This window comes from Gracilinanus agilis, chromosome 4 (genome assembly GCF_016433145.1).
Source record: "Gracilinanus agilis isolate LMUSP501 chromosome 4, AgileGrace, whole genome shotgun sequence".
Taxonomy (NCBI): Eukaryota; Metazoa; Chordata; class Mammalia; order Didelphimorphia; family Didelphidae; genus Gracilinanus; species Gracilinanus agilis.
Window position 1 is genome coordinate 230882289 of NC_058133.1, and position 14464 is coordinate 230896752.

General features: G+C 36.5%; 1 protein-coding gene across 1 annotated transcript in view; it reads right to left on the reverse strand.

Annotated features, from left to right (window-relative positions):
* CCDC40 (coiled-coil domain containing 40) overlaps positions 1 to 14464 on the reverse strand; it is a 101355-nt gene that overhangs the window by 70713 nt on the left and 16178 nt on the right. The window contains exons 5-7 of the mRNA XM_044674330.1: positions 2836 to 2987; positions 874 to 957; positions 578 to 797 (exon numbers count right to left, since the gene is read on the reverse strand). Of these exons, the coding sequence (XP_044530265.1) occupies positions 578 to 797; positions 874 to 957; positions 2836 to 2987 (456 nt within the window). The remainder of the gene's footprint in view (positions 1 to 577; positions 798 to 873; positions 958 to 2835; positions 2988 to 14464) is intronic.

Below are 14464 nucleotides of genomic sequence, written 5' to 3' on the forward strand. Positions count from 1 at the left end.
ATGAGAGTATTGTTTATATATTCCATATATCTGGAACTTAAACATTAACTGCCTTGTATTGTTGGTGATTACTTTGTATACATGCATTTTGCTTCTGTAGCAGTATGCCAGTGAAGGGCTGTTTATATTTATAATTATAATAAATATAAATATGACATTTAAAGTTCATCTGCCAAATTTCTCTGAGAGGAATGGGGTATGATTCTCATTCCACTCTGGCCCTTACATTTGGGATGTAAACATTACCAATCTTTTCCATTCCTTCCCTTTCTACTCCCAATGGGCATAACCTTTTCTCAAGTCATCACCCTCAGTGTCTAGTACAGTGCCTGGCACGGTGCTTAATAAACATTTTTTTCCTTCATTTTCCTAATAAAACTTTCCTCTGTAAAAACTGTATGCTTGCAAGTTTGGAGAATATTATGCATGCGTTTTCCTAGATCTCATGGACTGGGGTTCTGAGCGAAGAGACAAATAAGATCTCCCAAAATATATATGAACTCTTTATGTTATGAAAGACATAAAAAGGTTGCACTATAAACTGAAAAATAAAATTAAAAAAGATATTGCTATTTACTTTTTTTTTGTTCGTCCTTGGCAGTAGCAACGGTTTTATTGTAGAGGGCCCTAATAGTTTGGAGTTCTTCCTCTGTCTGCCTCCTTTCAGCCTCAATGACAGAATATTGATCATGGCTCTTCTCCAGTTCCATTTGTAGCTGAGCCAAATGCTGCTGTACACCATAGAGTTGTACACCGAGCTCCTCCCTTTGAGTTTTGCCATGCTTTGTAGCCACATTCTATGCAGAAAAGTCAGTCAGTGCCATTTACATATGACAAAATTTGTGTGGTTGATGAAGTAAAGTAATACTATACCAGTTCAAGGATCTCCAACTTGATTTTTCCTATCTGTTTCTTTAGGTAATTCTTCAATGCAGATTGGAATCTTTTCATCAAGGGCTGAAATAAAGGAAAACCAGTGTTGTTACTCCCTAGCATTCAGTGGTAGGAAATAAGAATGGTTTACACATTTGGTCTTCACCTCTAATGCCTCAGAGGTTATTAATTCTTTGTAATTCACATGTGCATAGATGAATGAATGCATGAGGAATAATTTATTAAGCTCCTACCCTTAGAAATAAGTTTGCAATAGTACAGTTCTGCCACCACCCCAATTAGTCAATCAGTCAATGGAGTAGACAAAGAATTAAGGAATTTTTCCATAGCTTCATCACAGAGTGTGAACAAACCCTTAATCTGGAAGGATCATGGAACATCGATGAAGGTGATATCTCAAAGGAAACATTTTATGATTGGCTGAAAGAAGATAGGTCTATATAGGAAAAGAGCACTGAGTTCAGAGGTGAAAGAGTCAACAGTTAGATTGGTTAGTTGATCAATGGAAGACTCCAAGTTCTGGAGCTAACGTTTCCAGCTGAGCCATTGAAAATCACTGGCAGGGGCTGGGAGGAAGGAAGGAAAAGGGAAACAGGAATAGGAAGCTGAGTGAGATAATTTATCTTTTTCCCTTGGTTTCTTTCTGTGTGTCTATCTTTCTGACTCTATCTCTCTGTCTCTTTTGTTATCTCTCTCATTATCTTTCTTTGTCTCTCTATCTGTTTCTGTATCTCTTTTTTTCCTCCCAATGATCATATTTTTGGAGACTCTAGAGTCTAGACCAATAGCAGAAAACATATACTGCTGGGAATAGGGGAAGATACACTAAGAATAAATATGGACAGACACAGACAGATTCAGAAGGATAGCTGCCAAAGAGAGGAAAATAGATTCATGGAGTATAACTCATTTTAGTAGAGAGGATGCCAGCTATGGACTCTAGAAAGGCACCAGTTCTGGAAGTCCATCAGAGTTATACCCAAGAGGAATTCCATGAGGTCTCCAAAAAAAAAAAAAAAAGAAAATTATTCCTATGCTAGGATTTGTGAGGTTATTGTTTTACCTAGTGCGTTCCTTATATATGTGCATCATTGCCTTTGTACTATAAGATTGAGCCTATTCTCCCCAGGGACTTTGTGTGTGCAGGGGGAGAGTGGGATTGGGTATCTTTTGGACCAATCATTCTTACTATGCCACCTTAGCAAATACCTTTTCTAAAAACTAAGATCAGTCTGGCTGACTGATCTTATTGGGGAGAACAGTGTTAGAGGTTCATGAATGACAGAATCTAAAACCACCCCCTTAAATGTTACTCCTAGAATGCTGTCATCCTCTAAGGACCCAGCCCACTGTTGTGAGCAGAAGTTGGGGAGGTAGTTGTAAAAGGAGAATACTACAAATTAATAAAAAATATATTAGTTGATGGAGATAGAGGGTCTGGCTTTAGAAAAGGTACAAATTGTTAAAAGTAAGATTAAAAATTCTAGCAAAATTTGAATGTGTACTTTGATGGTACTTTGAGTACTTTGATAGGTCCTTCCCAATTCCCCATTTCTCCCTTAATAGGGACAACCCGAAAATGATAATCCACCAAACTGGTTTAAGTCTGATACAATAAGTCTAATATACCTAAACATTTTAGAAAATTTAACTATGCTATGCATTATGAGAAACAGAAAAAATATATAAGTAATTGCCCTTGTTCTTAAGGAAGGGTGGGGAAACATTGCACAATTAAAATATATGATGATATATGTTGAATGTCACAGACAAGTGTGGTAAGAATTTAGAGAAGGGAGAGGCAACATTGGACTAGGGGAGTCAGAGAAAGAGGAGTTGAATAGATAGAGGGAGAAAATAGGATTAAAATGCAACTGCTCATCAGCACTCAATCTATGTTCAGGTGTTTATGCCAAAAGTAAAATCTGAGAATCTTCTTACATGGTTTGGATCCAAAACCACCAGCTGAGCTTCTTCTTCCATCTCTTCACTTATCTCTGATTCTGATATATGCTCTATTCCAGCTTCCCCAGGTTGGCTGAAGAGATTAATGGTATCTAAGAGTGGAGTAACTGCTCTGGTTTCCATTCCTACTAAGATTGAGAGGGGGTACAGGAAAGAAGAAATAAGAAATGTCAAGAAGGGTAGCAAGAAAAATCACTTTGAATTTCATACAAACAATAGGTTAACAACTCTACTGATGAGGGAAAATGTTATATGAAAGCCCAATTAACCACATTGTCTCAGAAATCTAATGTAATAAAGTATAACATAAATTTTACTTATTCATACATTATCATTTATTCTATGATCCAATTTTTAATAACTGTTACTAAAATAGTGGTCCTTGATCCATTACTAATTGGTTGAGGAAGGGCAAGGATGTGATTCATGTATTTATTTTCACATACGACATGATCTATAATGATGAGAGCATCTCTCTTGTTTGACTCTTTGTGACCCCATTTGAGGCTTTCTTACAGATACTGGAATAATTTGCCATTCCCCTTTCCAGCTGATGGGAATTCATGGGGAATGAATAAACTGAGGCAAATAGGGTTAAGTGACTTGCCCAGGATCACAAGCTAGGAAGTATCTAAGACTGGATTTTAACTTAGATATTCTGGACTCCAGGCTTAGCACTTTATCCATTGTGCCACCTAGCTGCCCTCTTTTATTCTAGGATCTTCCCAAATTCAGTTTCCACTTAATATTCAGCTGTCTTGATTTTTGGATTTGGGAGAATTTGTCTTCAGGATTTTAAGCTTTGGTGAGAACTTCAAGGTAAAATTGCTAGTTGTTTCATTAGGTCAAACATCTCCATCCTATGTGGCATGATTTGAAGGTCCTCACCATCCTGGGTCAGCTTCCTCTGGAAGCTCTCTGGCTCATAAATATCCTTCCTAAAAAGGTGGTATCTGGAACTGAACTTAGAATTTAGTATTCTAAATTTGGTCAGACTGATAAGTATGGCAGGACTGCCAATTCCTTAGTTCCAGACACCAATGCCTTTCTTAATGCAGTCTAAGAATTCATTGGCTTTTATGGTTGTCATATCAGACTGTCAAGTCATATCCAATTTGCAGCACACTAAAACTCTAAGATCCCTTTTTCCAGAAGAATTGACTTCTAGACACACCTCCTTTATGTTATACATGTAAAACTGATCATTCAAAAAGCCAAGTACAAGTACATTTATTTGTATTACATTTTTTTTAAATTGGCTTCATACTAGTGTTCTAGTCTGTTAAGACCTTTTTTGGATCCTGACTGTGATCCGGTGTGTTAGCCATCCTTTCTAGCTTTGTGCTGCTTGCACATTCAATAAACATACTATCTTTTCCTTTATTCAAATCATTGATATAGATATTAAATAGCACGGGGCTAACAACATATTTATCGAGTAGTCCATTAGAGATTTTTCTCTAAGTTGACATTTAACCAATAATAAAACCAATAATGACAATAACCAAAAACCAATGACAATAACCAATAATTGCAATAATCATTGACAATTAACCAATAAATAACCAAGGTCTTTGGATCCATTCATTCACCCACCTACTTGGTCTCTCTTCTCAAGTCTGTCCCTACCTCCAACCATACAATAGTCAAAGTTTTTTTTATATATATTTTAAGGTGTAGATATGACTATGTTAGTAAACCCTTTGAAATAAAGTCCAATGTCTAGACAAATCCAGAAACTTTATGAACAGAATTACAAGACACTTCCTGCACAAATTAAGTCAGATTTAATTAACTAGAAAAATGTTAATTGCTCATGGATAGACTGAGCCAATACAATAAAATGACAATTCTACCTAAATTCATATACTTATTCAGTGCCACACCAATCAAACCACCAAAAATAATTTTATAGAGCTAGGAAAAATAACAAAATTCATCTGGAAAAAGAAGGTCCAGAATATCAAGGGAATTCATGAAAAAAACAAACAGGAAGGAAGGTGGCTTAGCCAAGCCAGATCTCAAACTGTCCAGTAAAGTAATAATTATCAAAACAAGTTGGTACTGGCTAAAAAGTAGAATAGTGGATCAATAGAATAGATTAGGCACATAGTACACAGTAAATGTTACTAGTAAAAATTTTTACTAGTAGTAAAAATTACACAGTAATATAATGTTTGATAAATCCAAAGATCCCATCTTTTGAGATAAGAATTCACTATTTGACAAAAACTGTTGGGGAAACTAGAAAGCAGAAACTAGGTATCAACTAACATCTCACACCATATACTGAGTGATAAAGTCAAAACATATATAGGATTTAGACATAAAGGATGATACCATAAGCAAATTAGGGAGCATAGGATAATTTACTTGTCAGATCTATGGATAAGGGAAGAGTAAAAAGGGTAATTTTGATTAGAGTAAATTAAAAAGGTGTTGCACCAAAAAAAAACAATGAAATCAAGTCTAGAAGGGAAGCAGAAAGCTAGGGAAAATTTTACAGAAAGTTTATTTAATAAAGACCTCATTCCTCAAATATAGAGAGAACTGAGTCAATTGGTAAGAATACAAGTCATTCCCCAATTGATAGATGATTAAAGGAAAACAGGAAGTTTTCAGATGAAGAAATCAAGGCTACTTATAGTCATGTGAAAAAATATTCTAAATCATTCTTGATTAGAGAAATTCAAATTAAAACAACTCTAATGGGGCAAGTAGGTAGATACTTCCTAGTTGTGTGACCCTGGGCAAGTAACTTAACCCCATCTGCCTAACCCTTACCATTCTTCTACCTTGGAACTAGCACTTAAGTATCAATTCTAAGACAGAAAGTAAGGGTTAAAAAACCCAAACGACTCTGATGTATCACCTCATACCTATAAAATTGACTAATATGACCAAAAAAAAAGGAAATGATAAATATGAGAGAGAGCGTGAAAAAACTGGGTCATTAATACATTGTTGGTGGAGTTGTGAACTGATCCAACCACTCCAAAACTATTGGAACTATGGCCAAAAGGCTATGTGCATGTCCTTTAATCTAGCAAATACCACTATTAGGTCTCTATCACAAAGATATTTTTTAAAAAAAGGAAAAGGACTTATTAATACAAAAATATTTATAGCAGCTTTTTTGTGGTGGCAAAGAACTGGAAACTGAGGGGATGTCCACCAACGGAGGAACAGCTGAGCAAGTTGTAGTATATGATTATACTGGAATACTATTGTGCTATAAGAAATCATGAGCAGGATGATTTTAGAAAAACCTGGAAAATTTTATATGAACTGATGCAAAATGAAGTGAGCAGAACCAGTAACAGCAATATTTTACAATTATCAACTATGAATGACAGCTATTCTCAGCAATGTAATGATCCAGGACAATTCCAGAGGATTCATGATGAAAAATATGGTCTACCTCCAGATAAAGAACTGATGGAGTCTGAATGCAGTCGAAAGAATAGTACTTTTCACTTTTTTTTCCATCTTTTTTTGGGGTTGTTTTATATGAGTCTTCTCCCACAGCACGACAAATGTAGAGATATATTTTGCACAGTCATATATGTATAACCAAATCAAGTTGCTTGCTGTCTCAGATAGAGATAGAGTGGGGATAGAGAGAGGAAAGAAATCGGAACTCGAATTTTAGAAAATGTTTAAAATTGTTATTACTTAAAATTTTGTTATTATTTAAAATTGGGAAAAAACATATTAAATGAAAAAATAAACTCCTTTGTCTTTCTTAAATATAAACTCCTCTATTTGACATTTAAAACTCTTCACAACCTGGCTCCACCCTATCTTTCCAGCCATCATACTTTATATTAGTCTATCCTATGTAATCTATGGTTCAGTCATACTGTCAGAATTGTTGCTATTTAAACATGGTTTAAATATCTCCATCCCTTTGTATTGGCTTGTCCCTAGGACTGGTATGCTTTCTCTCTTCTCACCTCTGCCTCTTAAAATCTATCCTTTCCTTCAAGAATCAATACAGGGGGCAGCTGGGTAGCTCAGTGGATTGAGAGTCAAGCCTAGAGATGGGAGGTCCTAGGTTCAAATCCGGCCAGCTGTGTGACTGTGGGCAAGTCAGTTGACCCCCATTGCCCACCCTGACCACTCTTCCACCTAGGAGCCAATACACAGAAGTTAAGGGTTTAAAAAAAAAAAAAAGAATCAATACAAATGGTTCCCTTTGTCTGGGGCTTTTTCATGTTCCCTTATCCTGTGTAGATGTTCATGCTTTTTTCTCCAACATTATTTGTAACTGCTTTATGTGCATTTTTTATACATATGTAGGGTGTTCCAAGAGTCTCAGTTAAGTTAAAACTGAAACATACTTTTTCTATTTTGTCCACAACGATAGCATAAAAGACTATGGGGTATTTTTCTTATGGACCCCTATCTACTTTTATTATACACAATAATGTAAGAATAATTTACATGTAAATGCAAAGGACAATTTGCACCAACAATGCCTGAAAACAAAATTTCTCTCTTTTTTCTTCAGTTAGGTAATGTCTCTCTCAGAATAAAGCTGGAATAAGGAATAGCTTGTTAAGTCTAAATCACTCCAGCAAATAAACTGAAGATTGAAATGAATCACTGATGTTTTATATTCTTTCCAGTTTACTAAAGCTAGTGATGTAGCTTTTCAAGACATTTCATATTTTGTACAATGGAGATCATACCAGTACTACAAACTTTACAAGGTTGTTGCAAGGATTCAATAAGATAGTTAATACGTGCAAAGCATTTAGCAAACCTTGAAGCATTCTTTAAATTCAGCTATTATAAGGATAACAAAAAGATTATATTGACTATTGAGAGAGCATTTTATGGTTAGCAAAACACTATGTATTTTACCTCATTTGATCCTAAAACAACCATTTGAGGTGATATTATAGGTACTATTTATACCCATTCTACAAATGAGGAAAACGAGGCTCAGAGAGATTAAGTACCTGAGTTATAGTCAAATAGTGTCAGAGGTAGGGTCTGAATCTAGGCATTACCTGACTCTCAGTTCAATATTCTAGTCACCAAAGCATTTTGCTTTTCATTAATAGTTTTATTAGTGTGGGGAAAAGCTGTTTACTTTTTTTGTAAAACAAGTTTTTCCTACAAACACTTTCAGTGAATACTAGTAAAAAAAAATGGAGTTGAACCCCAAGGAAATACATAAATTTCTATTTGCATTTTGTTAAAAAAATGTAAACTTGAAAAAAGTAGTAATCATTTTACAATAATTTATTTGCTCTATCACCTTCCAATCTCTTTTTCAACACTGTATTGATAAAGTTTTGTTGCTTTTGGGTTTTCAGTATAGTTATAGACAATATATATGTTTTTCTAATTAGGCTAAATTAACTTTACATACTTTCTCCCATATTTTTATATTTTTTGCTGTTGAATTTTTTTGAGCAAAATAGCATTCCAGTGCATTGCTGTAAATCTGTTTATTCAAATAGGCCTCAGTTGTTTTATATGTCGGTTGTTTCCAGGGTTTAAAAAAACTGACAAATAAAGCAGGTTGTCAGACATTGCCTCCTCACTCTCACCACCTCTGTTGCTGCTCACATCATGCAGTCCCAGTTCTTTTCTCCTACATTCTCTCTTCTTACAGACTTTTCTCAAATTCCCAAGCATGACTCAAATTCAATTACTGGCTCAATTATTGTGATAGTCCAAATTTCTTCTCAGGATTGGGAGGGAAGACTCATCCCTCTGAACCACGAAATCCCAAATGCCAGTCCATTCTCAGACCTTATTGCTCATCAAGTTTTCAATGAACCCATTAATTTCTCATTATAGCTTTATCAAATCTAATTTTCCAATATCATATTCAATGATGTAATTTTCTAATTTTTTATATTTGGAAAGTGAAGCAATGAAATTCTATTAATCATGTTTTTCTGTCTTTATCATTTTGCAAAACTATGATGCCTTTGTAAATAACATTTCAAGACAAGTAGAAGTATATGCATGCATATTTAATATTAAAGTACTTGGCTAATTTTTCTTAAATCATCATAGAGTTGCCCCATTTCTCTATTTTAATAGTTTTGAATTTAAAATCATTCTTATTTAAAATCATGATTTCAACTCTTGGTTTTCTTGGGTCCTCTGATGAATTTTGTTCCAATTTCTCATAAACCTATAGATAGCATTTTTGTCTTTGATGTGTATATATTGATATTTTGGGGTCTTGCTTTTTATATATTCTATAATTAATTTTCTTTTTATAAGTGAATCAAATTCATTAACATCCAAAGTTGAATTTTTTCTTAGTTATCTTTATCTTTTGTATAATGCAAAAATTTCATCTTACTTCCCTTTAGTTAGTCCAATCCCAATCTTACATGTACACATAGATACTAGCTTTGACACCTACCCACAAACCCAAACACAATCAAAATCCTGGTTTTTATAGGCACCCATAATTTCAGTTAACCCAGTTTATAACAAATGGAGATACTCCTAATAAAATCCCCCAAAACCAGTTCTAAAGTTCTAGACTAATTCATGGAATCATAGCATTAGAATGGTCCTGAAACCCCATTTAGTTCAATCAAGGCCTCTACAAGAATTCATTCTATTATCCACTTATGTATTTAGTAAGCATTTTTATTTATTATGTACTAGACTATTCTATATGCTAGAAATTGAAAGACAGAAAAGGAAGAGTCCCCACCTTTAAAAGGAGATTGGTTGTGTGTGTGTGTGTGGGGGACAGCTAGGTGGCTCAGTGGATAGTCAAGCCTGGAGATGGGAGATCCTGGATTCAAATCTGACCTTAGATACTTCCTAACTGTATGACCCCGGGCAAGTCACTTAATGCCTACTGCCCAGTTCTTACAGTTCTTAACTGTTCTTCTGCCTTAGTCCCAATATAGAGTATTGATTCTAAAATGGAAGTTTTTTTTTAAAGGAAATTATATATTCCATTAAATAAGCCAATACTAAACATATACAAAGTCATCCTAGAGAGACATAAATAATAAAAACTGGGGAGAAACAGTAAAGACATTGTGTAGAAAGTGGCACTTGAACTTTGAACATTGAAATAAATTAAGAATTTTGTAAGATAGGAGGAGGAAGTAATACATTTCAGATATAGTGGCAGTCTGTATAAATGCACAGAGATGAAAAATGGAATATCACATATGGAGAACAAGTAGATATTGACCTGGAACAGAAACTATTGAGAGGAAATAATGTTAAGTTAAACATTGTTTGGGACTAGACTTTAAGTATTTAAATGCTGAATGGAAGAATTTGTATTTTGTATTTTATAAGAACAAATAAAACTTCTTAAGCAGTGCAGTGACATGCTTAGACCTAACAGGAAAAGGGAGAGATTAGTGGCTGGGGAAACCTGTTAAGAGGCTACTGAAACAACTTAAGTGAGAGGTGATAAGAGACTGAACTAGGATGATGGCTGGGTGGGTAAAGAGAAGGAAATGGAGGCAAAAAAAATGCTGTGTGTATGTGTGTAGCACAGCTAGATTACTTGGTGCATAGAGAGCCAGACCTGGAGATAGGAGGCTATGGATTCAAAAGTTTCAGAAACTTTCTAGCTGTATGATCCTGGGAAAGTCACTAAATTACAAATTGCATAGTGCTTACTTTTCTTCTGTCTTGGAACCAATACTCAGTATCAATTCTAAGACAGAAGGTAAGGGTTTTTAAAAAATGTTGTAGGACTGGCATTAAAAAGACTTTGCCACTAATTCTATTTGTAGGAGTGATATTAAGGATGATACTGAGGGTATTATAAGGGGGAAAAAGGGGTTTTATGGGTTCAATATATGAAAAGGTGGTTGCCAGAGGATTGAACTATTATCATTCCTCAATTAAGAATAATCTCAAGTCAAAATTGACTTTTATGGAAGTTTATTTATTTACAATTAGGAAGGTTGAAGGTAGGGAAATTGAGAGAGAGAAACTCTGGCCTGGACCAGAGGCCCGACCAGGTAAGAATTTAGAGGCCCGCAGTTGGAGCACAGAGTTTAATTAAACAAGGCTTCTAGCCACAAAGCCTTTTACAATTAGAGAGGCAAGAGAGAGCCTCCAGAAACACCAAGGGAAGAGAAAGAGAGTCAGCCTAATTTACCCACGTGGAACAGTCTTGGTCACATATAAGCAAAGCTCCCTCAGGTCCCCTTCATCAAACCAGCCGCAGCCTCCCTCTCTCCTCTTTCAAAGGGGTCACATATATATCACTTCCAGTGCCTTTCCTTAGCCTGTGTGTCCAATCACAGTAGACGCTTTCTCATAGAAAGCATAGGGGGCGGTGCGATGATTCTGATTTGTTACTCACTCTAGCAAACGTGGGTTAGGACCTCCCAGAATTGGAAGGTGCTCTCATCCTTGGTGATTAAATCTAAAGATTGGCAGTGTAGATTTAATTTAATTATCACAGTATAAACCTATTTGACTAGAAGAATAATGGTACACTCAACAGAAACAGTAAAATTAAGAAGTGGAGTATATTTTTGGAGGAAAGACAATGAATTATGTATTGGAAGATTTTAGTTTGAGATGTCTAAAGAAGACTCAATTGGAGATTTCCAGCAGGCAATTAATAATATAACCCTGGAACTACGAGAGAGAGATTAGGGTTGGCTATATAGATATGAGTCTTAAGCAGGGGTCGGCAACGTATAGCTCTTTCTGCAGGAGCCATAAAGTCAATTTTTTTTCAGGCGCTGTTACAGGAGTATACACTGTGAGCACTGTACAGCTCTCATGAAATTACATTTTAAAAAATGTGGCATTTATGACTCTCACAGCCAAAAAGGTTGCTGGTGGATCCCTGGTCTTAAGTAATGTTTGTCTGACAAATATCCAAGTTTGCTAAGATGTCACTCACATGAAAGATACTAGGGAACTTCTTTCTGAAGAAAGGAGAATATGTGGATACTCTATATTTTAGCCCTCAGGTCTTTTCTTTTTTACTATTCAATGTGAGGGAAGGAATCCTCTTCACCCTCAGACAGGAATGTAGCAAAGATCCCTGACTGTTGCTAAGTCATCTATAGTTCTAGATAACTAGCCAATGGATAAAGGCTACTCCCAATGATATAGTAAGCCAATGCTGGATGTCTACTGTGATAATGAGATTAAACCCACCCTGCCCATTTTTAGATTTACTAAATCTAAATATACTAAATATACACTACTTAATTCTCAAGTGAGGGAGGTCAGTGTGTGCAAGAGTGGGTGACAAATCAAAACTGACTGACTGCCCCCTGGGCAGTCCTAAGCAAAGTGTTTGTTTTGATTGGACACGTAAACTAGAAGGAAGGCACAGGAAGTAACAAAAGAAATGGCCTGGATAAATTGAAAGGGCTTGCTCTCTTTGGCCTGGAACTGGATCTAGAGGAGCTCTGGCTGGGACTTTGGACTTGGTGAGACTGTTCTTAAATCTCTCCCTTAGAACTACACGTGGTGAGTGAAAAAGGCTGACTCCCTTAGCTTCCCTAGAGGTACTAGTCTCCAGAGAGGCCCTTGATTAGGAGGAGACCTTGTGGCTAAAACCCTTGTTAATTGACTTTTAGGCTCTCTGACTGGGGCCTCTGGAGTCCTGCTGGAGTAAAGCCAAGACCTGAACACATAATCTAGTTTGTTAAGCTAGATCTCTTACTCTACCCTCTTCTCATTTCTCTACTTTCACTCTCTCCTATATTTTATAAATAAATTGCTAAAAATCATTTTAGAATTGATATTTATTCAGTTCTTAGCAACCAATCCTTTTAATATTCAGTCTAACCAAAACCATAATTTTTCCCTCTTAACACTACACATGCAACAGTCCTCTAGTCTCCCAAAAAGAGCACCTGAGCATCTTCCATAATAGGTGTGATCCATTTTAACAAACTGATGATGTCTGCACAAGTACCAAACATTACACCTTCACAGAATGTTAACTGAACCAATGGGAACCATTGAGATCATCACGGGAATGGGAGAACAGAGAAAAGAAGAGAATCTAGCTCTGTAGAATATTTTTGTTTAGAGGACAGAGAAAAAGATGATTATCTAGCAAAAGAGACTAAGAAGTTGAGGTCAGACAAGTAGGAGAAGTATAAAGAGAAAGTAAAGTCACAAAAATCTTGGAATTGGAAAGTATATAGGAGGAGAATGTGAAGGAAGGTCAAGAAGGATGACTAAAAGAAGGCTATTGGATTTAGCATTTAATGATGATTAGTAGGGTCCCATCAAAATATTTATAGCATTTCTTTTTGTGGTAACAAAGAAATGAAAGCAAAGTAGATGCTCAACAACTGGGGGACTGGCTAAATAAGCTAGTATATGAATTTTGTGCAATATTACTGTGCAATAAAAAAAATGAATATGAGGGATTCAGAGAAGCATAGGAAGACTTAAAGAAACTTCTGTAGACCCTTTGATCCAGCCATACCACTGCTGGGTTTAAACCCCAAAGAGATAATAAGGAAAAAGACTTGTATAAAAATATTTATAGGGCTTCCGGGTTAAGATGGCGGCAGAGTAAGAAGCAGCTCTTAACCTCTCCTGACCGAAACATACAAAACTCCTCAAGGGGACATAAAAACAAGTCCAGACGAACGGAGGAACCCCACAACAGGGCACAGCGTGGAAGGTACGTGGAATCGAGACATTTCCAAGCTATAAAGGGCTCTCACTCAATCGCGCGCTGAGCAACCGCCCCACCCCCACCCCCTCCACACTCATCTATAGCTCCGAACCCAGCTAAAAAGAAATAGGGCAAGTTTGGGGCACCCATCGAGTCATCAGCAGCTCCGGGACCTGTTCCTGAGAGCAGCAAGACTTAGGACCCCATTAAGTCAAAAAAAGCACGTGAAATCTGAGCGCAAGCGCCGGAGCAGGACACTGGGCGCAGAGAGTGCCTGCTGAGTAGAGGCGTGGGTGGAGGCAGAACTAAAGCCTAAGTGGGGAACCAGTGCAGACAGGTATACGACTGTGGAAGCAGCGCCCTGAGACTTGTAAAGAAACCTCCAGCAGAGGATCAAGCAAGAGGGCCCACCAGGGGGCTTGACCTTGGAAAAAACCAGAATTCAGACCTCAGGAGCCAATAGATTTGGAACAGACACTGAGCCCGAGGATAAAGCTGAGAAGCTGCTGGGCTAATGATGGCTACTCAGCATCAGGAGGTTCAGAAGAGAAAGAATAATAACAAAAAGAAGAAGTCTTTAACACTCGACAGCTTTTACACAGAGAAAATCCAGACAACCGAGCAAACAGAGGAGGAGAACAAACAAGCATCCGGACCCTCCTCAAATAAGGAAAACTCCTCACAAGCTATAGAAGAGTTCAAAACTGAGATTCTGAGGAAAATGGAAGAGATCTGGCAAGAAAATAACAGTTTAAAAGGTAGAATCTTGCAATTGGAAAGTGAGGCTCAGAAATCAAATGAACTGATAAGCAAATTGAACACCAGAAATGACAAGATTGAAAAGGAAAACCAGTCCCTAAAGGCTAGAATCGAGCAGTTAGAAGCTAATGATCTCTCAAGACAACAAGAACAAATAAAACAAAGTCAAAAGACTGAAAAAATAGAAGGAAATATGAAATATCTCAATGAGAGAGTGACAGA